Source organism: Leguminivora glycinivorella, chromosome 20, assembly GCF_023078275.1.
Source record: "Leguminivora glycinivorella isolate SPB_JAAS2020 chromosome 20, LegGlyc_1.1, whole genome shotgun sequence".
NCBI classification, from domain to species: Eukaryota; Metazoa; Arthropoda; class Insecta; order Lepidoptera; family Tortricidae; genus Leguminivora; species Leguminivora glycinivorella.
The window spans coordinates 12,862,817-12,889,373 of NC_062990.1; the positions used below are offsets into that span (position 1 = coordinate 12,862,817).

At 36.4% G+C, this 26,557-nt stretch overlaps 1 protein-coding gene across 1 annotated transcript in view; it reads right to left on the bottom strand.

Moving 5' to 3' along the window:
- LOC125236937 (probable serine/threonine-protein kinase HSL1) overlaps positions 1 to 26,557 on the bottom strand; it is a 139,287-nt gene that overhangs the window by 68,858 nt on the left and 43,872 nt on the right. Inside the window, exons 5-6 of the mRNA XM_048143856.1 lie at positions 13,085 to 13,200; positions 9,601 to 9,789 (exon numbers count right to left, since the gene is read on the bottom strand). Of these exons, the coding sequence (XP_047999813.1) occupies positions 9,601 to 9,789; positions 13,085 to 13,200 (305 nt within the window). The remainder of the gene's footprint in view (positions 1 to 9,600; positions 9,790 to 13,084; positions 13,201 to 26,557) is intronic.

Genomic DNA, 26,557 nt, shown 5'->3' on the forward strand with positions numbered 1-26,557 from the left:
TGTCCGTTATTTTATATTTTATGAATCTAAAAGTGTAATTACCATCTTATTTTATTTTCCTTATTTAGTAATTTACCTATAGATTTTAAAATATAAGAAAAAATGGAAAAATTCACTCCTCCGGCAGGACTAAAAAAAAAATTATTTATTTTTTGATATGCTTGCTTATACGTGTCCTTCTAGCTCAGAACTAGTCAAGTTGGCTGCTTTTAAGCAATTTTCAAAGCTTTTTTCTTTGTTAACAGATTTTATGTAACCTAACTTCTGCAGAACGGCCTTTGGCTCCTGAGTTCCTTGTCTATAAGTGTAAGTGGGCATTTTCAGAATTTGGGTCCCTCCAATTAGCAAAAGTTGTTAACAAAAATTAACTCGCTGTCAGTTTTGTGACAACAATTAATCATAAATACTGTCTAAAAATTTACTTTTTTTCACATTCTGAATGTAGATTATCGCTTAAAGTTTATGTAATTAACACAAAAATAATATTTTTATTGAAATTACATGCTTAAAATTATAGTCACAAAACTGACAGTGAGTTAATTTTTGCTAACAACTTACGCTAATTGGGGGGTCCCAAATTCTAAAAATGCCCAGGTAGATACTTATCCATGTGTTTTAACTTTACCTTCACGTGCCTACTCCACATTACACAACCTTATGAGTCTAAGCATTACAGACATCACTATTGCCCGAAAAGAAAGGCCTAAGTATATGGGAAATGGGACACAAAGTAAATTCTGGCCGCTCTTTCTCACAGTCAAAATATATTTAAAATAGTAAGTAAACGAAGATTGTGAGGCAAGAGCAAGAAAAATGAAAGCACCGGCGAAAGGCATTTGAACACGACCTGACCCTAATGGCTTGCTACTGTATTTGTATTTTTCGTGGCTGCCTGCTTTTAAAAATATACTAATAGGTTTTTAGTACCACTTCTGTGGCAAACAAGCATACGGCTAGTCTGATGGTAAGCATCGCCGTAGCACATGTACTCCTGCAACTCAGGAGGTAACGCGTTGCTGACCGTAGTAGGTAGACTAGGTAAAGTAGGTAGGTATATGTATAATCATATGTACTCAAATAAAATATAAACAATTCAACGCGTTTACAAGATGTATATATTCTACATCTTTCCTGGATTCATATCTTTATGTGACTTTTAATAATGACTAACTAGTATAAACCCATTCTGTCATACACTTTGTAAACAGTTTCACCAGACACGCCATACATATATAAAATAAACAAAATATTCATACGCGTCAAGTCTAAAAACAAATGTAGGTCAAAATAAAACACATAATTCACGCCGGATACCGTAACGGAGACGAAAATATCTCCGTAATATTCGTATTTTAAACTTTTAAAGAATGTTAAAAGCAACATTATATGGCGTATTTTGTATCTTGATTTGTTGAATTATTCAGTATACTTTTCTTTATTCAAATTACTTTATATATAGATTTGCTATAATTTTTAGTTGCGTAATGCAAAATTTACTTATGTTTGCTTTAAGAGGGCTTTCGTGTTAAAAATAGTGAAATCGCAACCGAGCGCTCGATCATACCGTGTGTGGTAAAATTAAATTAAATTAAAGGGCTCTGCGAGTAGTTTATAAATATATATCACATTATAGGACTTTTTCTACTTGGTCTAACAAAATATGAGAAAATGTCCAAAAGTGGTAAAAATTGTACCGGTGAAGGCTCGTTTTCAAAAAATTGGCATAAATCAATAATAGCAATTTATATCACTAAGGCATAACAGCAATTTAAGAAAACGTTGCAGATTAATTTAGTACAAAACTTACTTCGATGTGATGTAGATTTTCAAAGAAATTGTCACTTAATTTAAGGTAATTTCTGAAAAAAATTGAATTCGCCTTAAGCTAGTTTACTCTTTTTCAAAAACTTAAAATAAAAATCTAGTCTGAAATGATTGTGGTACAGGATATAGGAATTATAAATTTACCCGTTTTAATATTCAAAATTGTCCAAATTTTACAAATAAGATCGACTGATTCAGCTCTATACGTGCGTTTTTCTAAACGTGCATTAGAGAAAAATTCATAATTAATTTAATGAGTTAGTTTTCAAAAATCCAGTCTTATAAAAATCAAGATAATAAGATGCTCTAACTGGAACTTGAATTAAATAAATCTATTGGATAACGGAAAGTGTAGTATTTCACCGACTAAAACTATCAATTTTACATTCTTTTGACGTTTTTTTTGAAAGCAGCCTTAATTTTTAGTTGCATAACCTTGTACGTACGAGATAATTTTTGATCATACCTAGTCAGTTTTGAAGACCCAATACGGCATTCATCAAAATGACTCGCGTTCTACAACGGATCTCTCAATTTAATAGTCATCAATTTAACAATCATCATCATCATCATCATCATTCTCATGCCCTGTTCCCATTATTTGGGGTCGGCGCAGCAGATAAGCTGTTAATATGACATTATTCAAAAGCTACATAAGTCTTGGTAGATCTCTCTCTTTATCCTGATTCTTCCCTTCGGGTGTAGGCCTCCTTCAACATGCTCCACTCGTCACGGTTCTGTGCGATCTGGAGCCACTTCCTCCCAGCAGTCCTTTTGATGTCGTCCGCCCAACGCACCTGCGGTCTTTTTTGGTAGGTATATCCAGTGTAAATATATTTTGGAATGTATGAGTAGTGTAGGTTTTCTGCAGAGAAAACAGATCCAAAAACGGTAATAGTATATAGTCAGTCGCAAAAATATGTTCACAGTGAGGGCCGAAAAAATATCTAACACGATTTTATTTAAGTAAACTTGTAGAGTCACAAAAGCGTGTTACATATTTCAGCGGCCTTCGAAGAGTAACATATTATTGCCTGTAGCATCGTAACAAAACGGTTATGTAACGTTCCTATTAATTTTACTTCCACGTTTAAACTCGCACTGTTTGAGTCAAAACAAGTAAATGCTCACGATTTAACTTTAAATATCTGGGCAACCGAGCTTCGCTCGGTTCTGTTTCGTATCCTTGACATGTGTCGCCATCTAGTTCAAAAATGAATAGTACCTACATCGAGCGAAAGAATTCTCAGCCTTAACAACACAACTACGAGAACGAGATGGCGCGCATTTCGCCACAAAAACTCAAATAGTGTATTTTTCTATTCGTTTTAGCCTTGACCTGTGTCGCCATCTAGTGTTTGCAATAAATAGTACTTACATCGACCGAAAGAATTCTGTCTCAACAGTACAACTACTGCACACGAGATAGCGCGCGAAGAAAAACGCATGAAAACTCGAAAATTCGCGTTTTCCGGGACCTAAGGATAAGTTAGACCGATTTTTCACCCCCAAAAACCCCCACATAACAAATTTCAGCGAAATCGTTAGAGCGGTTTCCGAGATCGTCAGTGTAAATAAATATATAAATAAATAAATATACAAGAATTGCTCGTTTAAAAGTATAAGATAGTTGCGTAACTGAGATACTTTGAGCATGTTAAATAGCAGCATCCCGTGCGCCTATTAAAGGTTGTCAACTTCAAGCAATTATTAGTCGGGTAGCGATAACTTTTGAGGTTTCGATAATATTCATGTTGCTTATTTTTTGCATATGGTTTTCAGACTATTGATCAAATATAAAAATAATATTTTGGGTCGTCCTAGGTACTTGCTTAGCTCGAAATTTAGGTATTTCTATTTTTAAGCAGTGTTCAGTCAAAAAAATATTCGAGAAGAAATTATTTGTATCTATGTAAAAACAACGTGGTTGCCGATGTACATATGCATTTTGGGTCATTTTCATAGATGGGTTTAATTATATTTTAAAAATGTCTAATATTGGCCCTTAAACACCTAATAAAATATTAGAGTTGGTAAGTGAAGTCTTATACTATTCAGGACATTGTTATATATATATATTTTAAAAGTGTGTCACATTCATCCAATGCTTAGGTTAAAAAAAAATTTTTTTTAATAAAAACCCTGTCAAAGCCTCAAAAAAATTTTCATGTTAAAAAGTTGACGTCTACATAATTATAATATGATATCAAGTCATCATTTTTAATTTGGGTCACTTTCATCCATGGGTTTTCAATATTTGGCAGAATAAAACGCAACGCAATAGAGTAGTATTTTAAATTTTCGCGCTGTGTGGCGCGCAACCGATAGCCAATCAGGTTGGCGCATGCCGCTGGTGCGACGCCGCGCTGTGACAAGTGTGACACGAGGCGTAGGTACCTACTTCTCGTGTGCAGTCATACATAATTTAAGATTGCCAGAACTGCCAGAAGTTCGGGCTTTGGCGGGATTCTCCTGATTTCTTTTTTTGCATGTCTTCCCAATTAAAACTTATACATTACTAACCTTAAGAACTGTATTACATTAGTAATGAAAACAGACCAATTATAAATCTCGAAAACACGTAAAGGTATCTAAAATAAACGAATTAAACTAGCTAAACTATAGTTAAGTTTTATTGTGGTGCATTAGGGTAATACCGAATGACAAAAATGCTGTGGTAATTCCGAAAAGGGAATCTTGATATGATGGAAATAATGGTGATTTTTATGTGACTTTCGTAATTAGACGACTTTCGGAATTACCCTAATGCACTATTATTTTATTTTACATTTCCCTCGAATTTCCGGAACCCTTTGTTCCGATATTGAAGTGCCTAATTCGATCCGGCACTCCTATTCATATACCGTGATTAATATTATTGTAACTATTGATTTCAGTTTTTAGTTACACAATACAGGGTGTAATTTTTATGACGGTAAATATTTATGGATGCAAATAAATACAAAACCCAAAAACAGTAAAATAAATTGTAACTTGAATATTATTTCCCATATTTTCCTTAATTTTCATTTATAATGGACACGAAGCGCACGGCGGTATAATATATCTCTACACCTTATAAAACAAAAGTCGCGTGTGTCTGTGTGCGCGCGCGTGTGTGAAAACACGGGTGGTGAGACTGCGGTAGCCATTATTGTTATTATTCTCATTATATGGCATAAGAATCCTTTTCACAGACTTTCGACATTATCCCAATTGGTTAAGAATTTAACCCTACCTTAAAAAAAAAATGGTAATCAAAATAGGTATGTAATTTTTTTACTCACATTTATCTATCCATACTAATATTATAAATGTGAAAGTATTTCTGTTTGTTTGTCCGTCTTTCACGGCAAAACGGAGCGACGAATTGACGTGATTTTTTAAAGTGGAGATAGTTGAAGGAATGGAGAGTGACATAGGCTACTTTTTGTCTCTTTTTAACGCGAGCGAAGCCGCGTGCAAAAGCTATTATAATATAAAGCTGCAACACGACTGACATTTTTCCAAAAATAGCCAGAAGGAGGTTCCGCCGGTGGCAGTGTTTAGTGTGGCCGTATAGAGGTTTGTCCTGCGACCCTATAGAAATCCGACCGTCGGTCTACCTATTCCGGGTAAAAAAATATTGGACGGCCTGGCCCAACGGCGGGAGATAGCCGGGGGGTGTTCGACCAAATGTCATAGAGGATCTTGGGCTGTTTTTGACGCCGCCATTTTTTTTCTAAGTGGCCGACTATTTTTGACGATTTTTCAAGTTTGTCGTAGAGCACTCAAATTTTGGTCGTAGAATCTCCAAGCAGCCTTGATTGGAATGAAATAATTTTTTTTTGGAAAAACCGGCCAAGAGCGTGTCGGGCCACGCTCAGTGTAGAGTTCCGTAGTTTTCCGTATTTTTCTCAAAAACTACTGAACCTATCAAATTCAAAATAATTTTCATAGAAAGTCTTTATACAGTTCTACTTTTGTGATTTTTTAAATATTTTTTAAACATATTATGATTCATAAGTTAGAGGGGGGGGGGACACACTTTTTTTTCCTTTAGGATCGATTATTTCCGAAAATATTAATATTACCAAAAAACGATTTTATTAAACCGTTATTCAAATACCTATCCAACAATATATCACACGTTGGGGTTGGAATAAAAAGAAAACCAGTCCCCGCTTTACGTTTTATTTTACCACTTTGTCGGCGTGATTGATATACATATTGGTACCAAATTTCAACTTTCTAGTGCTAACGGTTACTGAGATTATCCGCGGACGGACGGACGGACAGACAGACATGGCAAAACTATAAGGGTTCCTAGTTGACTACGGAATCCTAAAACTGCTGCAAATGTGAGAAAACTGGCCACTTTTGTTTTATATGGCAACTTTTAAATCGTAAAAGTTAGGGGAGTGCTCGACCAAATTAATGTCATACAAGTCTCGGAGTAGAAAAAAGTTGTACTTAAAAATAATTCAAAATGGCTACTAATAATACTACTAATACTTTTTTTTTTTTCAAAATGGTCCTAGCGCGCTGAGATTTGGCATACGAGTGGATGGCCACCTCAAAATTAGTATTCAAAAAGAATATTTTTGAAAAATTCAAAATGGCGGCCTTTGAGGGCCAATTGAAATTTGTGTGGAGGTTTTTTTTTAGTCGCCATGGTTCCATAATAATACAAATAAGTTAAAAGTGCTTGAACAAATGTTGTACAGTCATCTGAGATCCATCGAATGACATTTAAAAATAAAACAAAATAGCCGACTTTTTTTTTATATTTCAAAATGGTCCGAGCGCGCTGAAATTCGGCACACGGGTGGACAGCCGCCTCAAGATTAGTATACAAAGTGGCGGTCTTTGAAGGCAAATTGAAATTTGTATGGAAGTTTTTTTTAATAACCATATCTCCGTAACGGTTGGAAAAAGTTCAAAAAAGCTTGAACTACACTATTTCAAAATGGCCGACTTTGATTTTTTTATCTTCGGTCCGAGCGCGGTAAAATTTGGCACGAGGTAAAACCGGAGGCCAAAAATAGGAATGAGAATTTTTTTTTGGGAAAGTCAAAAACGGTGGCGTAACGGTGTAACGTTAATCGATCATTCATTGGGGTTGTTTCTTTTTTAAATATAAGAAATACATGATTAAAAATTGTCTTATTTAAAAGTCCTTTTGTAATCTATGTATTATTTCTCAATGTTCAGATTTGAGGAGTTTGGTTCTGACCATCATCAGCAGCTCCACTGCACCAAATGTCACTGTTCTGGACGTAAGTGCATGCTGTTCTTATAAAAATACCAAAGTCACTATAAGTGTGCCGTTCAGATTTGAGGAGTTCCGTTCTGACCATCATCAGCAGTTCCACTGCACCAAATGTCACTGTTCTGGACGTAAGTGCATGCTGTTCTTACAAAAATGCCAAAGTCACTATAAGTGTGCCGTTCAGATTTGAGGAGTTCCATTCTGACCATCATCAGGAGTTCCACTGCACCAAATGTCACTGTTCCGTACTTACGTACGGAACGCATGCAATGCATGCTGTTCCTTTAAAAACACAAAAATCACCATATATATGCCTTTCAGATTTGAGGAGTTCCCTCGATTTCTCCAGGATCGCATCATCAGAACTGGGTTCTGAGAAAAGTGGGACCAATCTGTATGCATATTCATTCAATAAAAAAAATTTTTTTTCAAAATCGGTCCAGTAACGACGGAGATATCGAGGAACAAACATAAAATAAAAAACATACAGACGACTTGAGAACCGTCCTTCTTGAAAGATTTGAGGCGACGGTTAAAAACACTACGTGACGTCACGCGAGGCAAGTCCATTGGGCGTTTTTTTTTTTACTATGATGCAGTTTTACTTAGTGTTTTGTATTCGGTAACAGTTATATGACTTCACCTCCTTAAATATTGCCGGTTATAAAAAGTACATCCTGTATTTTGCTTTATAATCCTGTATTTTATACAGATAAATTCCTCACCGTTTTATGATATAATATTTTGAAGTACATGTGGGCATAGACGTACCTACGTCGATGCCCACATGTACTTCAATATAAAATATAAATAATCGGCGGTGCGTGTGTTAGCTCATTGAATTATATATTATTTTATATATATGTGGATTCATATTGAAAGATAAGCGCTCTTCAATCTGCATAGTGAGTGACACGCTTAATATAAGTATAATTTTAAAGTAAGAAGATTAATCGACTAATTATTTGGCAGTAGTAGTAGTAGATTCCACGTTGCATACTAAATTTATTATTTAGAAATGAAATTATTTTATTGATGCATGTGGAAAATAGGTATATTTAATTAAAATTGCTACTCTAGTGGTCTTATCAAATACAACCTTTTCAGGCTTAGCATTAAATAGCGTGATTCGGGCGCACAGTTGAAATAAATTTGCGTTTTGTACGCAACGTGCGGTTTATCGAATATCGAGAGAGGTCATTGCCCTTCCCTGCTCCCGCGCCACGGCCGCGCGGACGCGCCCGCTTGACTTGATCGAACGCAAATATTAATACCGTATTATTTTTCGAAGCATTCTATTAAACTGACCCAAATTCATGTATCTTATTTACCCTGTCTTTTTAGTTATTAAGATGTGAACTCTAGTAACTTTAATATTTTTTTGTAATGGTAAGAACCTATTTTAGCTAAATTATCGCAAATTTTATAAAGCATTGGAGTAGAAAAACACAATTTCAGTTTATTGATATATTTAAAGGAGGTAATGCGGCTTTACTAATTTTTTTTAACATGAATATTTTTTTGCGTCTGTTTCGCTAGGTATGACAAATTGTCATATAGCATTCGAGGAAATTAACACAAACTACGTATACACGCTAAAAATGTCATACTAAATGCATTACAGTTACATTTTTTCTCTCGAATATTTTTTTGACCACATTAGGTGAAATTAAAAATTATAACCACAAATTACCAAATTACTGAAAAAGCACCCTAGGAATGTGACCCAAAACGAAATATTAAATTTTATATGTTAGCAAAGTATTTATAAACGAAAACAAAATCAACTTTAATATTTTTTTAACTTAGGACCCAAAATATAGCCAGCGCCGCAGGACTATATCTTATCTGTGGTACTTAGTGTACTTAGTGGTAGCGTAGCAAATCTAATAATTGTTATATCAATGCTGTGCCGAAGGAACCACTGCTTTACGTAGCATTTTGTTTGAACGTCTATTATATTTGGCCGGTTAATAATAAGCAGCAGAGTGCAGAGCTGCAGACCCATTGATGAACTTTTTATATTTTTAATAAAATTTAGGTATTGTCACTAAAGTGGCACATCTTTTAGTCCAAAGTCTGACACTGAGTATAAGAGACAATACAAACATGATTACGAGATATTTTAATATATTACCTACTTCCAGCTATTATATAGGTAATTAGCATAGCAATACAGATTCTCGGTGGGTATAATTATTGCATAATAAATAATAATGCATTAATTAAGTGGCGCATTGCAGTTTCTATATTTCTTGTAATCGTTTGCTGTTTAATATATTGCTTCACAGTAGGTATTAATTCAATGGAGCAGCGGCGTCCAGCAGGATGATAATTGTTCAGGTCAGTTCTCGCTGACTATAGTATATCCAAGGAGCTCTGTACGCTCTACTCCCCGACAGAACTGCGTGGAAAGAACTAACAGCACCTTCGGCATCCAATAAGAAATTCCTCAGGTTATCTGCTATAACACCTCCGAAACACTAACAATAATCTTCCTTAAGATAGAATATAAAGGTACTCACGATATCATGCCCCTGACTGCCGCTCCTGACGACCTCAGGCGCCATATACTCGATGGTCCCGCAGAAACTGTACGCTCTGCTCTCGCCGCCGCAAAACTCCTTGGACAGACCGAAGTCGGTCAACACTATGTGACCTTCGGCGTCCAGGAGGATGTTCTCCAGTTTGATGTCACGGTAGATGATGCCGAGCTGCGGAAGAAAATTCTTGGTTAGAGTCGGATAAGAATGATACAAAAGAGATACAGAATCACGGTCTATAATAGATAGAACCAGCAGTTAATTTGCGGAAATCCACGACGCTCAAAATTAAGAAGATTAATTTGCTAATCCGCGAATAACATGCAATTCATCTGGCCTCCTACAGTAAAAATAAATACATACAAGTAATTTGTTACTAACACCAAAAATACAAAACTCGACACGTATTTCGCCTTTTTATGATGCATTTGAATATCAATCTATTGTAAAAAATGTAAAAACACAAAGATCTATTACTGTACTTCTTCAACTTTTGTAGCTGGATGGATGGATTCTGGTTCGAAGGAGAAACGTTAAATCGATCTCTCTCGTTCGATTCTCGAAATCCCTAATCGTTATAAGTGTTATAACTCTGATGATTCATCGGAGAAAGGCCCGTGGGATAAACGAGCATTTCCAGGAACAAGTAGGACTCGTGCCAAATCGGATGACAGGTAAGCGTAAGCCTAATACGCAGAATTTATAAACACAATGAGTCTTCAGAAGCTGTACCACAGAGTAAACAATAAAGAAAACCGAACAACCGAACCGATCCAATAATCTAAATTTTAAATTAGTATATAATTATAAACTGTTGTGACGTGTAATGTACATATCTGAGCATTTACGAAATAAACAAATAGGAATATGAAGTTTGACAGCAGTTCAGGGTCAAATCGTGTTGTCCATTTGGCACGGCATCGGCATGGCGCTATCCCTTTCCACTATTTAGGGTTATCAAAAATCACGTAATTATCTAATTTGTGGTAGCAGGACGTCAAATTGTGCCAACCCTAATAATTGCACAGCAATGCTATCATTGCTATTGCTACCGAACGTTGCCGGAATTTCCCGATCGGGAGTGTCCAACAATGGTTATAAAATAAATCGAGTATTATAGACCATATTATAAAGAGCGTGCTAATTTCTTGGCACTAGTCTTTGTTTTACCAAAACAATTAGTCATAAAATTCGCACTGAAATAATTTTATTTTCTGAATGAAGTTCACACTGTACTAATTATCTTCTGTACAATTATAACATTGTGACACTTTGATAATTCTGTATTTTCTTTTGAAGTAAGTCTTCTGAGAATCCGCCTTTAATAAGAAATTTGCTAATCCAACATCAAAGTCTTTTTACCTCGGTGTTTTGACCTCGATTTCCTTAACAATCATTCAACACAATATTTTGTACTTATCATGAGTTATCGGACTTTTAAACAAATGTCTCTTAGAAAAGGACACAATTTAACAAAGTCCACTTTCAGTTATCCTACCTTATATCTGTGCTTTCTTTGCATCACCGGAAGAGGACAAGCCGGTATCGTCCGGTAAATTCGTATCTGTAGGCTACTTGGTGTACAGATATTTTTGAGCACTTCATCCGCTCCAATATATCTGACGACAGTGTCATTTACAAAACTAGTGGGATATAATTTCACGAGCTGAAACAGTACTTGTGTAATGTTGCCAACATTTTTCAGACGGCCCGGCAGGCGGAGAATGAGTTTTTTAAATTTCCATTTGACAATGTTGGGGAATTTGGCAAGTTTTCAGCGGTGGAGATGTGAGTAGTTTCCTGTGATATAATAGTGTGCTGTGAACTTGAAATGAATATAGACTAAATAGATTTAGCTTGTAGAATATAATCGTGGAGTGATAAGTAAAAATGTATGTGGGACAATATTACACACATTGATACACTTCGTATGGTGTTCCCAGTTAATATTAGCTTCTCAGACCATGGACCAGAGGATTTCAACCCGAGACCAATGTGTCCATAGACTTCATTGCCGGGTCTACATACTAATCCGATAGATAGTCAAAAACAAAAGAATGTAGATTCATTTTGAAACAAGCATGTCTCTCTGGTTTCGGCACCGAATTCCTTCTAAACATGCGTTTTCTACGTCTAATCAAAATGCCGACATTGCCGACCCTGCCAATTGTTGTGATTCGTATATTTTAAAGTATTCTCATCTACTGCCTAAGCTACTGTTGAATAAAACTGAGTCACCCTACGGAGTGTCCTACTGACCAACTTCGGTTGTACCATTAATTATTTGACAGTTAGGACAGGTGTCATGCTATATAAATTCGGTTGTGAAAAGTTTTACACTGTGGGATTGGATTATTATTTAAATCTCTTTCTGATTAAGTGAGCCTTAATATTTCGCTAATTCTGCAATGAGTTTTAAAAATGTCAGGGAAATGTGTGGTACAAATTCTAGTATTTTAGGACTGACTTTGAGTGCATTTCCACCTGCAGAGGTGTTCTGCGTGAGTGTTTTAGATATTCCACCAATCATGTTCATTAGTCCACACCACACTCAACTAAGCTGAATGATGGATTATGCAACATATCCCTGTAGCAAATATCTTGTTGAAAGGCACCCCTAATGTAAGGCCTGAGTTGACGCTTGGAGCGGAGCGTTCGGCGGTGCAGGCTCGCCCGCGTCCACCCTTATGCAGCGTCTCTCAGGACACTTGTATGAGCTTCAATTGTTTGACATTTACACCGCACGCCCCGCCCCGCTGCGCGCCCAATACGAGCGTGTACTCAGGCTTTACACTTAATATAGAAATACTCTTTTTTTCTACTTGTCGACTGTAATCTGTCAATTAGGACACCACAGACTAAACTATAAGTGCTAACTTTTCAGTGTTGTATAGGTACTCTATGGCAGTTCCGATTCAATTATAATAAGCTCATTATAGTTGACTTTAGTTAACTATAATAATTTCAAAAATAGAACTTCATACAATTTCTATACTAATTTGCGATACCTGGCAAATTTTCCTGCATCTGAAACACATTTTTTTTATCTGTCGCGTTATCGGCCAATCAGAGACGGTTATTACAAACAACGACGGTTATTGCTAGGTAATTTGATATTGATACAACGGTGAACGACTCTATTAACATTAATTTTAACTTGCATGAATGATGATATTTCCGTCCATTGATGATGAAGATGATGACTCGTAGAAAAAGTATTGTATACAATAGTGCTTTTCACTCTCGTACCGTACTATTAGGCCACTCAGCAAGCTACGTGGCCTAAACATGGTACTCGACTGAAAAGCTTTGTATTATATCACGATTGTATAAAATACTATTTTCTTAAAGCTTGGAAGGTCGTATCAGAAGTTTTAAGGGTGTTAGTGGTGTTACCACACCGCCGATCATTGCGATTGATATAGTAAAACTATCGATTGATAGGTGTAATAGAGGTGAATCTTACCTTATGTAACTGCTCAAGAGCAAGTATAATCTCGGCGATGTATATCCGAACTTCATTCTCGTAGAAATGCTCCCTTTGGTACAGGTGTGTGAACAGCTCGCCGCCAGCGACGTAATCTGGAAATAAGGGCACGAGTTAAAACAATGGTGAATAATTTGATTTTTCGTGCGGTAGACCTTCTGAGATCTCCTGTATATATTGTCTCTATTGCTGTGCTGTATGGACATGATGGTCGTATTTTCTGTAGGAAGAGTCGTAGAATGTTTGAATGGGGCCTCATACTTTCTGTGAATTTTCTGTTTCCGCTGACTCCAATAAAATAAATTTGAGTCAAGCTAAAATGTTTCCTTGCGGTGCGCTTATTTGTATTATATGTAACCATAACAGTGCGCGATGTAAATAAAATCCCATGCAAGATCGCGCACCGTCTAAATGAGCCATAAGATCTACATTCTACACTTCTTAAACACACAATAGTTTTTGATCCCATCATCATCACTTCAGATTTATACATTATGTAAAGCTGAGTTTAGACCAGCAAGTTATTGCTGCAAGTTTTGAGACGTAACTATAGGTAAGAGTGAGAGGCAAATATCTGCATCTCTTTCTTGCATATACTTCTGTCTTAAAACTTGCACGTCTAAACTCAGCTTAAGTATAGCATGCATCATTATTTCAAAAAAGACAAGGCTAAGTCTACACAGGAAATCACCCGATATTTATTGCTCGTTCTTGATCGTAATTTGCCGGTATGTAGGTCGAAACATCAGTTGGCCTGAATGCACTAATAAGGTGCTAGGATGCTTTTTGGACCGCCCCAGATTGGGCACTAGATCATTAGTGTCAAGTGTTTGTTTATTTTTGTTAAGTATTATGGATTAAGAATATAGCGTGTGCACGAATGTAAATCAATCTACAAATGGATGGATACTACAAAGATTAGAGAATTGACGCAGAAGCGGTAGCTATAAAATCAAGTATCTTTAAGTAGACGGAATAATATCATGGATTAGATTAGATTAGACTTTTTTTTTGGAGAAACGTCACTTATATAGTGGCATTTTTTGTCAAATATTAAAGTTGCAGTATCTATTTGTATCGTGTAGTGTTTTTATACAATGTAACAACTTATGCACTTGTCCTTGATCGAAATTCAAGTTTGCAGCATGATTGTTAATGTTATTCAACATAATCAACATTATTAAATTATGATAAAATTTAAAAGAGCCCATACGATTGTATGGGATTTATACACTGTTTTAATGTAATATTAAATAACCCTGAATATTGACCACCCTCTTGATTTTTGACAACCCTAAATAGTTGAAGCGGATAGTACCATCCATTAGAAAGGGGCAAACCGATTCGACCCTGAACCGTTGTTAAACTTTGCTTTTGTAGGAAGTGTCCTTTCTGTACAGTATTACTAACTCCGTCCGTACGTTTATCAAGGACTGCGGGGCTATCATGCTTTCAATTTTATCACTTATCAACGTGGATAAGACATCTGTCACTCTCACACTGACAAACTTGCCAAAACGTGACGGATGCTTTATCCACGTCTATAAGTGATAAAATTGAAAGCATCATAGGCCTGCTGGACAACGTCGCAGTAACATGTATTGAATCCATGTTATTTTAAACAAGTGCGTATTAACTGTATTATTATATAAATATGTGTCAAAAGTAAAGGCGCAGTATGCAAGATGGATGCCAACTACGCACTTAAATGTTACCTTTGTTAGAGTCCGTTCGAAAAGAGTCGTGAAATGTATGGAGTCCTAAACATCCTGTGAGTTCTATTTCCGCAGACTCTAAGGCGTAAAATACACACGGGCGGCGAGGGACGTGGGGCGTGGAGCGGATGCCTGTGCTGCGTCGCTTGAGTGTAATTTAAAAAACGTCTCCTCGGTACATTTTGTATAGGAAAAACGTAAGACGCGCCTCAAGCGACGCGACGACGCCCCTAAGTTGAGTGGGTGTCACATGTAGGTAAAGGCATTTTTTACAGTAGTAAATATTTTGGAGAAGAAGCTTCATTTGAGCGCGTACTAGTAGCATTATTTGGAATTTTTGTAATAATTGTAATAAATATGCCATACCTAGTTTACGTAAACTACAAAGTACGGGTAATATGGAAGGCGTAAAATAAAATGTTCTTCACACGGAAAAAAAATATTGATGAATCCTCCATATCGATCAGCTATATTAATTTATTTTCCATAATCGCATTGAATATAAGCAGTTCGAGTTAATAACAAGCACAATGCGGGCCCTATTTATCTCCGCCGTTATAAACGCGGTTCTATCGAGTATTTCCCAACCTCTTGGTGCACCCGAGGCGGCGGTGCAAGTCATAAACTTCAGCGGTGTCACTAATACCACTGTGTCTGAGTACTCTGAGTGGAGTGGAGCGTTCGGCGGGGCGTGTAGCAGTGCGGGCGAACTTGCCTCCACCCTATGCAGCGTCGACTCAGAACACTTGTATGACCTATTGAGCTTCTAAACATTCTCTACGCTTGCACTCAGACATTACACTAATGCGAGCTAAGGATGCAGTCTACGCGAAGAATAGCGCATAGAAATCTCTTATACTTGTACACCACCGGTTCAAACGCACGTGCAACCGGCGCAATGGAAGTGGAAAAAGCGTCCGGCCGGTGGCGGATCAAGGCAGAAAAGCGTTATGAAACTACAGGATAGGCACCTTGCGCGCTGTCATAATTATTTCTACTGTGCTGCCATCTATACGCACTCTCTATAACTACTAAGCCGCTACATCCCGTGGCTTGTACACCACCGGTTCAAACGCACGTGCAACCGGCACAATGGAAGTGGAAAAAGCGTCCGGCGGCGGGTCAAGGCAGAAAAGCGTTATGAAACGCCTTGTTTACTGAACGGTGGTAATGAATTGATTACTAACGGGTAGGAATTTGGACAGGTATGCCCGATTTGTTTAGAGCGGACGTTGTCTGACCTGGGTATGTAGCCAAATGCACAAACGCTTACGTTAATATCGTGTTTGTAGCTAGCTAGCTCCATCGCTCTTCCGCATTGACGCGACAGAGCTAGACTGCGTTACGATCGGCGTCTAGCGTCAACGACTGTCAGACTGTCATTCCGGCTAGGCCTGCTATATAGGTTTTTAGAGACATACTAGCACTGTTCGTACTGTGGCTTATTTTACCAGCAGTTCCATTGACATTGATAATTCTGTGCCTATTTCTGCGTCACGCAGCGCCAATATTTCCTTGTTAAAATGGAAATAAACGGCGAAGTGACACTGTCGGGCGAGGATTTGACTCTGTGGTGAAACAGGTCACTTTCAGCAACACTATTCACATATCACCTAGTTATATACAATTGATACTCAATAGTAATCTATGTATGTATAAGTAAAAACATCGTTTTGATTGGCCATAATGCATTAAAGAAGGTATCTCAGATAAGACACGTGTTTGAGATTCCAAAACTTATAGTCAAGAGATGAATCATAGTCAGAAAAAGCTCATGTCAACCAACCCAGTTTTTTTGCTTCCGAGCTGTGTCCGAGCGTAGGAGACATTTTGTGTCGTAAACTCGTAAACAAAGATTTCAAAAGTAAGGATAATGCAATTCATATAATTTCAACTGAACATTCTTGTTTGATGCGCCTTCGTGAAAGCTAATGCGCGAAGTTCGCATCACGAGCGCAATTGGTCGCATACAACATACATAGACTGTACACTTAGTTCTAATTCGTGTCCAAGTCAGTAACACCAACAACACCGCTGTACTGGGTACATAGGCAAATGCACAAACGGTTACGTTAATATCGTTTATACCGCAGAGCGAGACTGCGTTTCAATCAGAGGTTAGCGTAACAAATATTATCATTTCGGCTGGCACTATTTTTGATCCCTGTATGCCACGTCCTTAGCAACACAAGTCAATGTTCGCAAATTGATGTTCTTCCAGGAAATAAATGAGTAAATATTTGCCCGTTCCTTTTACTACTTAGAAATTGTAATAAACATAACACGTGAATTCTACGCAACTCGGATCGGAGTGAAAACGTAACTTACTCAAATTTTGTTGTTTATAACTCGTGTCGCTTTGATCTTATTAGGTTTTGCTCATTCCACGCGCGACCTTTTAAATTTGAATATTGTACGCAGTAACGATGAAAGGGTATATTTTGTACGGCTGCAGCAAACTGATCTCAGGAGACTAAAAAAAATTTGATTAATGACAATTGGCATTCGCGAAATTTAAAATCATTCTTCATCAAAGACATGTCGTACATTTTAACAATTTGGTGAATAGTGCTACGATTTCGTCAAAGGCTACTGCGTTAAGTATTTCTGCCTATTGCTTTCGGCTAAGAAACCGCAAAATGCAATCCGTGGCCCCGGGCCCTGTCCACTCATGGAAGCGGTCCGTTGGGAATGACTAGAATGAGCTACGAGGAGCAGGTCTGCGTGCGTAGCAGAATGGCACAAACGCTCACGAAACGAAACGCTAGTAGATATCTATCTCTATCGCTCTTGCGTATTGGCGCGACAGAGCCTACCTGCCAGAGACTACCTTTCGCGGCGTTTCGTTTTCGTTTCGCGTCGGAGAAATGCCATTTGGCTATATACAGGGCCTGAGCTGGAGCGAGTCGCTGAAGATAGGAAGGCGTGGCGCGAGTTTGTGAAGGCCCTTTGCACCTCTGGGGTGCCCTAGGAGTCTTAGGACTACAACAACAACAGTATCCTAGAATATTTTCTCCGTACAGTTTCAACTTCCTGAGTAGATACAGTTACAAGTTTCAATCAGATATATCGGATAAAAATATCTGAATACGCCGCTATTGTCAAGGCGTGTGTTCAGATATTTTTACGTGCCCCACCGCTCAGATGCTATATTTGAGTAGCACGTATAACAAAACTTTGACGCAATCTACTTCCAAGTTGTTCAGCAATAGGGATGACGACTACATAAAAAAATGGCATTCTGTTCAGTTCAGTCCGTCAGTTAGATCGTCCAAAAATACTGAACACATATTTTTCGCTTTTTCTAATTATTTAATTAATGAAAAAATACAAAGATATAGAGCATCAAAGTTCGGCGTGGGAGCTTGTGACGTCACTTTAAGTAAAAATTGTACCTAGGCGTGACGTCACGCGAAACTTCAACGCACTGTACCGTCGTCATTTTTCGTTTACGAGAAAAAATAAAAAATACATGTCTAAAATTCTTTGATAATCTAACTGACGGACTAATTAGTTTTTTTAATCGTCTCGCCTAATATTCTCGAATAAGTGGTTACAAAATCACCATAAATAACAAAAATCGGGGCACAAGCAGGAACCCGATTGCCCCAATTCAGCGATGTTAGGAATCGGTAATTCCCCTTACGTAAGCAAGAACTTGCCAAAAATCAATTAGTCTTGAATTAGCGTACTGCAGTCGATGCCATTCCGAATATTTAGGCTTAGTTTTAGTCCCAGAGAGGATAGTGAGATTGTAGTATCAGTAGATCAGTACCGCTGAAAATCAGGGATTTCCTAGGAATTCTGCCGAGCTGAGTTCCTTTTAGAATTCAATTGTTTTTATACCTGTTTTCGACGTTATACATATTTTAGCGTATTTTTATCACTTTCTTTTTTTTTAAACGTAATATGTTTGAATTATTGCAATGATCACCAAGATGATTAGTTCTATACCTTTGACACCTTTGTCTATTTGTATTAGAAAGTAAAGACAGACGCCAAAGACAAATTGTAAGGTAAGGAAATTTTGAATGCTCAATAAATTTAAGCTACTAACGGCATCTTTCAACTCCATGCTGATCATTCAATTAGTTTGACTCTTGATTCGTTTTGTATCGTTGATGCAATACCGCGTCAAAACTAAATTAAATCGTAGTTTGGTTGGTAGGTAGTTGAGTCACCAACTTCCCAGTATTTCCACAAGGTGACCCGGAATATTATATTTTTTTCTCACATCAACATAAACGCTTAGGAAACAAAGAAATATCGATGTAACTCAACTCAATGAGATTTGTAAAAGAAAATGTCCCGATACGATACTCGTGGCGCGGGCACTTTACACGTGTAGAAGTCGTCAAAGAAAGTACCCGACTAGGGTGACCAGAAGCTATGAATATTCCGGGACATTTTCAGGTACCGAACTTGGCCTTGTTCCTATTAAATTGGGAATCCAGTTTTGGTCAAATTTCAAAACTCGCCTAATTTTGATTAGAGCTTGTGATTGGTACTTATTTGTATGGTTTTTTCTATTTCTACAAAATACAATGTCACAAATTGGATTTTTTTCAACCCCTTTTTGCCAAGGGTGGCACTGAAACTTAGTAGTTCATGTGCTCTGCCTACCCCTTCATGGGATACAGGCTTGATTAGGTATATGTACAAAATACAATTATTTTTTAGTTTTTAGCAATATGTGTAGTAATCATTAAAAAATATTGAGATTTTAAAACGTAAATTCGTACAAATAAAGCATAAGGCATAGAATACCACATTTATTTATTCTTTATCGCTATCGCTACCAATAATACCAGTATATCTTTTCCGACAAAAAATAATATATAAGTAGGGATTTTACTTTACGCGTCCGAATGTTATATAGCCCCTAAAATCCCGAATTTTGGATACCAAGTACGGCTATCCCATAAAATAGAGCTGAAATGGACACCCCACCTAACAGTTGTTTGCACTCATATGTGACCTTTACCCACTTCGGCATCGATTAGAATTTCACATGCAGTGAATAGTCAATAAGTCTACGAAAAACTGACGAGGAAATGGGCGAACCAAGATTGAACTACATATACATTGTTATACAATCCTCAGAAATTTTACCTAAGTCATCATCATCCTCCTTGCGTTATCCCGGCATTTGCCACGGCTCATGGGAGCCTGGGGTCCGCTTTTGGCAACTAATCCCATGATTTGGCATAGGCACTAGTTTTACGAAAGCGACTACCATCTGACTTTCCAACCCGAAGGGTAACTTGGGATTAGTCCGGTTTCCTCACAATATTTTCCTTCACCGAAAAGCGACTGGCAAATATCAAATGAAATTCTGAAAAAGTCATTGGTACGAGCCGGGGATCGAACCGCGACCTCCGGATTGAAAGTTGCACGGTCTTACCGCTAGACCACCAGTGCGAAATACATACCTAAGTACGCAGTAATAATAAGTAGGTAAGCAAATAGAATAAAAAACTTGAAAGTGCATGTTCATGACAAAGGCAAAAAGCTTTCTATACTGGGGACGCTATTGCTATGTCTTGTATGGGAACCCTGCATTTTATGATTAAGCACTGAGACTTGGCACAGTTGTTCATTGGGTGGCCCTGAGTAGATAAAGATCGGGAGGCATCGAGAGCCCCCCCTAATTTAGGAGGGAGGAGGGGGGGAAGGCTGGCGCCTCCGCGCTTCCTTTGAAACCATATTTCTCTAAAACTATACAAAATAGGGCATGCGATATATCATTTTCGGATAAATGAAGGACGAGAAATTCATTTTTGGAACAAAAAAAATGTATTTTAGAACAAAACTACAAAATAAAATGGGAAAATCTGAAAACGAGATTTTTTTTTATACATATTATTGCACATTTTATGAAAACTGTAATGGTTTTTTCTAAATAAAAAATATTATTTAATAGCTACATTTATCTAGTTTTAGAAAATGTATAATTTGTTATAGAAATATATTATAGGATGAGTGATAAAAAATAATTTACATCGCCCGATAGGGTGATTTGAATGCTCATTTCAATAAGTTTTGTCAATGATTTCAGGTATAATCACTATTTTTAACACACGAAAGCCGTAATCATTGTAGTTTATGGCTATTTTAGTGATTAATGTACTTAAAATAAAAATAAATACAAAAATTTTAAAAAATATTAAAAATGTGATAATTTTTTTTAACATTATCCTATTTTGTTCTTTCTACACAATATATATCTAAAAGCAATAAATATCAATAAAAAGCCACATTTATACAGTTTATAAAAATATATAGTTTGTTATATAAATATATTACGAAACGCGAGATAAAAAATAATGAAAGTGACGTGGCAGGGCGATCTTGATGTACGGTACGGGTCAGCTTGTATGATTCGATGAGGAGAGGTAAAGGTACTCAAAGCTCTCAAAAAGTGTAGTTATTTAGAGTACTTCAAATTAAACAACATACTCCTATATAGTCTGAATTTAACTATTTATATTACATGAAATGATCGATTGATATGATAGGTCAGATATATACATCTGATCCTAATACATACATCTTGTGAAATAGTAGTTATCTATATGATTTGCATAATTTATGGATAATTCTTACTTGACATATTTATTATTCCAGATCTGCGTCCTGTACTTTGGTTAACGAGTGCCGAAAATAGTTATTAACCAAAAAAGACCGCCAAATTAACAGCATTTCACCGACAAAAGCTGCCTTGCACCATTTTTGTAAGGGTTAAGTATAGGTATATCAAGGTGTCCATGTATGGGGTCAACTAAACCCAATTCAAAATTTGCCATTATTTTCTACTTGTGGCTGGACGAAAGTCTATAACAATTGGGATTTGGGAGCCTACTTGCCCGCAACGTTGCCTGTTGCTGCAGAAACATGCCTCGAAATTGTCGGATGCAGGTGTAATAAAAAACAGTGCCGCGTAAGGTGCAACCGTAAAAAAATACTTTTTAAATTAAATGTTCGGAGCTGATGTGCTTATGCAGTGGATGTTCTGATATATACATAATTAAATTCAGACTATTCATGTTGTTTTATTTGAATAACTCAAAATAGCTACACTTTTTGAGAGCCTTGAGTACTAGCCCCGATACACATGTTTTCGTCTAGTCAGACCATTTTTTGAGGTTCTCCTTTGTACAAAAGCAATGTCTTAGTTCAAAAATCATTAATGTTTAATGCTAATACGAATCTAGTTTATTTTTTATGGCACTATTGCGCAATAACTAACTATCATTGATACTGAAAGGAAGAATATGACGATTTTTATTTTATCTTTTATGGATGGGTAAAACCGATTTAAGGGGGCCCAAAGGAAGTAACTAAATTCTGCTAGTAAACTAAAAAATCTTCAAGCCTATGCATGCAGAACTGCTTTAGGAGAGGAGAACGTGATTAAGACATTTTTTTGCAATATAAGTCACATGCAATTTTATTTTACAATCAAAATAAACTATATTATAGGACTTTTACAATTTTCTGTACTGGGTCGTGATATACCTACATGTGTAAACGTTATTAGAATAAGTATATTTCTGTATTACTAGACGAACTCCACTGCATAGCGGGTAGTACCTTTACCTCACCTCATCGAATAATGCATGCAACGTAAGATGTACATTAAAATTTTCATTTTCATTATTTTTTATCTCGCGTTTCGTAATATATTTATATAACAAACTATATATTTTTATAAACTGTATAAATGTGGTTTTTTATTGCTATTTATTGCTTTTAGATATATATTGTGTAGAAAGAACAAAATAGGATAATGTTAAAAAAAAATCACATTTTTAATATTTTTTAAAAATTTTGTATTTTTTTTTATTTTTAGTACATTAATCACTAAAATAGCCATAAACTACAATGATTACGGCTTTCGTGTGTTAAAAATAGTGATTATACCTGAAATCATTGACAAAACTTATTGAAATGAGCATTCAAATCACCCTATCGGGCGATGTAAATTATTTTTTATCACTCGTCCTATAATATATTTCTATAACAAATTATACATTTTCTAAAACTAGATAAATGTAGCTATTAAATAATATTTTTTATTTAGAAAAAACCATTACAGTTTTCATAAAATGTGCAATAATATGTATAAAAAAAAATCTCGTTTTCAGATTTTCCCATTTTATTTTGTATTTTTGTTCTAAAATACATTTTTTTTGTTCCAAAAATGAATTCCTCGTCCTTCATTTATCCGAAAATGATATATTGCATGCCCTATTTTGTATAGTTTTAGAGAAATATGGTCAATGCCTCCCGATCTTTATCTACTCAGGGCCACCCAAGGAACAACCTGTGCCAAGTCTCAGTGCTTAATCATAAAATGCAGGGTGTTGTGCAATAGCGTCCCCAGTACTAGAGAAGTTATTCTGTAAAACATAAAGCAAAACCTCTCTGGGGACTCCACGAGAATACTAAAATTAAATACTTCTATAGTTTTTATTTAGAGCTCTGTCATCTACTGGATGTCCTAGACGTTATATTTTCGTATAATTTAACAAGATGACCCTGCAAATGACTTGCATATTTAGTACTAGCTTTTTCCCGCGGCTTCGCACGCGTTAGAAACAGACAAAAAGTAGCCTATGCCACTCTCCATCGCTTCAACTATCTCCACCTAAAAAATCATGTCAATTCGTCGCTCCGTTTGCCAAACAAACAGACACACACACTTTCCCATAGTATTACCCCCTTATTCATAAACGTACTCTAAAGTTATCAAGCCGATAAAGTTCGTTTGTCCCTTTCCGACGTATTGGTGTGATAGAAAAGGACAAACGAACTTTATCTGCTTGATAACTTTAGTGAACGTTTATGAATAAGGGGGTTAGTATGGAAGTATGGATGGATAAACCGACTCTTGGCGCGCCTCAATTCTGGATAAGCATACAGTCAAAAAAATAATTTTTAAATAAATATTCTCAAGTAAAACGGTTGCCGACAATTGCCAAATATACGCCAAAACATTTGCGGACCCACATCGAATCGCCTTGACCCAGTGCGCCTACATCGCTGACTCACTACCATATCTCCTTTAGAATAAGGTCTACAAATATAAAGTGATAATTTCACCAACATTATAACCCATCTCACATATTGTGCAACGCGGCAATTAAAGTATTACAATAGTCACGAATTTTGTGCGCCCTTGCATTTGGAGGAGTCTGAGCATTATTGATATCATATTTTACGTCACGCTCATTCTAAAGTTCAGTTACATGTGTGTGAACGCGATGCACTGATGTCGAAATTGTCTTCTGAAATTGCCGGCCAAGCCGATGTGACAATCGTAGAAACGCTAAGTGGCGAACGAAACGCAGTAATCACGCACTTCTACATAAGAGCGATAGTGAGAGTAGCTGGCTACGATTACGAAGCCTTTCAAATGATTAAATAATAATATTTTGATCGAGATTGTTGAATATGAATCAACAATCTGGATCAAAATATTAATAATCATGTTACTATTCATAGGAATAACCTAACCACAAAATTAAAATTTTGAAAAAACCCCCGACTGCGACATAGTAGACCGATTTTCATGAAACATGGCTAAGAACACTCCCGACTAACTCAGCTTTCAGACAAAAAAAACTAAATCTAAATCGGTTCATCCGTTCGGGAGCTACGATGCCACAGACACACACACACACAGACAGACAGACAAACAGACAGACACGACAAACTTATAACACCCCGTCGTTTTTGCGTCGGGGGTTAAAATGGGGGTTAAAAAGGGACAGACACTATTAGACAGAAGACGCAGGAGTGATCCTGTCCTGTATATGAGTTCCGTTTAAAGGCGACACCTTCTTTTTGACCCTTTTACTTTAAACCAGCAATGACATCATCCCAAGTTATACGAGTGTTATAATTATAACTCCACTTCCACTAGATTCGAATAAAAGCACAAGGAAGTGACTCTTTTCGTAGCTAATAATCGTGAAATTCGTGCGGTTCAAGTTGTTCTTGGCTTGACCCAGTTCTGAATATTGCGGTACAAAAGTTGGGATATTGTACGCTGCTGGCATTGGAATTAAGTGTGCTTTATGATAATATTAAGTACTGGTTGTCCTTTTACAAGCTTATATATTAAGCATGATGTTTATGTCACTAAAACATTCGAATATTTTTTATTCATATCAACCGCAACATTTGATTATTTACAAAGCAACATTGGAGTGATTAATGATTATTTATTTATTCGAGAAACTAACATTCAGAGGACTAATCATAAAGTATCTATATGTGATTGTATCATAAAATTCTATACGTTAATAAAAATAACGTACTTAATATGTATAAATAAATAAATACCATTGACAATAATTATTCACAGGTCACAAACTGAACTGACAGTTCAAAATGTCTGCTTCTTAAGGTTTTTTAATATGCAACCTTTCCAAAACTAAATGAGGAAATTTTAAATAATACAGATTAAAGCAAATACCTTCAAATTAAATTTATAATTGTAAGTATTATTTCGATATAAATATCATAAACACTTTTATAAAATTAGTGTATTAAACAATACCTAGACTAGAGTATTTTTAAATGTCTGTTTATGATACTGACAAATGATGAACGACACTTGTGGTAAAAATGTCTCATATAAAAGACCTCGTGTGTCGTGCTTTTACGTTCTCTCTAATGCTAAAAAAATGAGGTACCTATAGTAAAAAACATAAACATATAACTTAATCTCATTCACTCTTAATTGTGAAAGGGGGAAAGCTTACCATTTTATGCGTTATTATTGTTGATATAAATTACCAAACTAATATGAAATTCTAAGCGTACATTTTTAAGCAGTCAAGAGTTCGGCAATCGATTATGCATTCCTCGTTTAACCAGGTCACTTCATTCCGAGCACCGTGACTCATCATGCTTATGGTGGTCTTCATTGCTTTAGGAAGAGAGTTCAAATTGAGGTAGAAATGTAATATCTACTGCACTTCATAATTTTTATGAAACATGGGTATTTTGATCCATCTTGCTTAATTAATAGAGTAAGATATAGGTAGAAAATTGAAGCTCGAGTCGTAATAAGCAAATAGTTGTACTATTTATGTAACTAGCTTTGCCCGCAGCTTCGCTCGCGTTAGATTCGAACATTCCGGAATTCTCCATACAAACTTGTGTTCCGCAGCAGATCGCTTTGTGATAACCGCTTATATCCTAAAAAATCTAGCTTAAACCTCAGTACAGAGTCCCTAGTGTAAATTTCATTCAAATGCTTGCTAGGTTGGCTTGTAGAGAATGCCTCGTGGCATTAAGTTCGCCTTTTGTACATTTTCTTCTGTGCAATAAAGTTTAAATAAATATGCTTCGTTTCCAAAACGTTACGCTTGGGGCGCTAATTTGTCACGTTTTCACATAAAATTTACACTAGAATTACAGTGCAGTAACATCACGTGTCACCTTATACTATGCAACATATCCAAAAATATTTATCCTTCACAAGGACTTACATAACACTATCTATCTCTATGATCGCAGTAATGAATGAGAGAGTACGCTTGCTACCCAGACAAATACAATTTGTGGGTCACCTTGCGGAGTCAAATAGGACAGATCCGTAATTTTTATCGCACAGGTTACTGACACGGTGGAATATTCATATTTGTATGTAATAATCCCTGTTATTTAATGATGTCTACATTTCAAGCCCGCAGAACATATTTAGGCAAAACTGGATAGAATG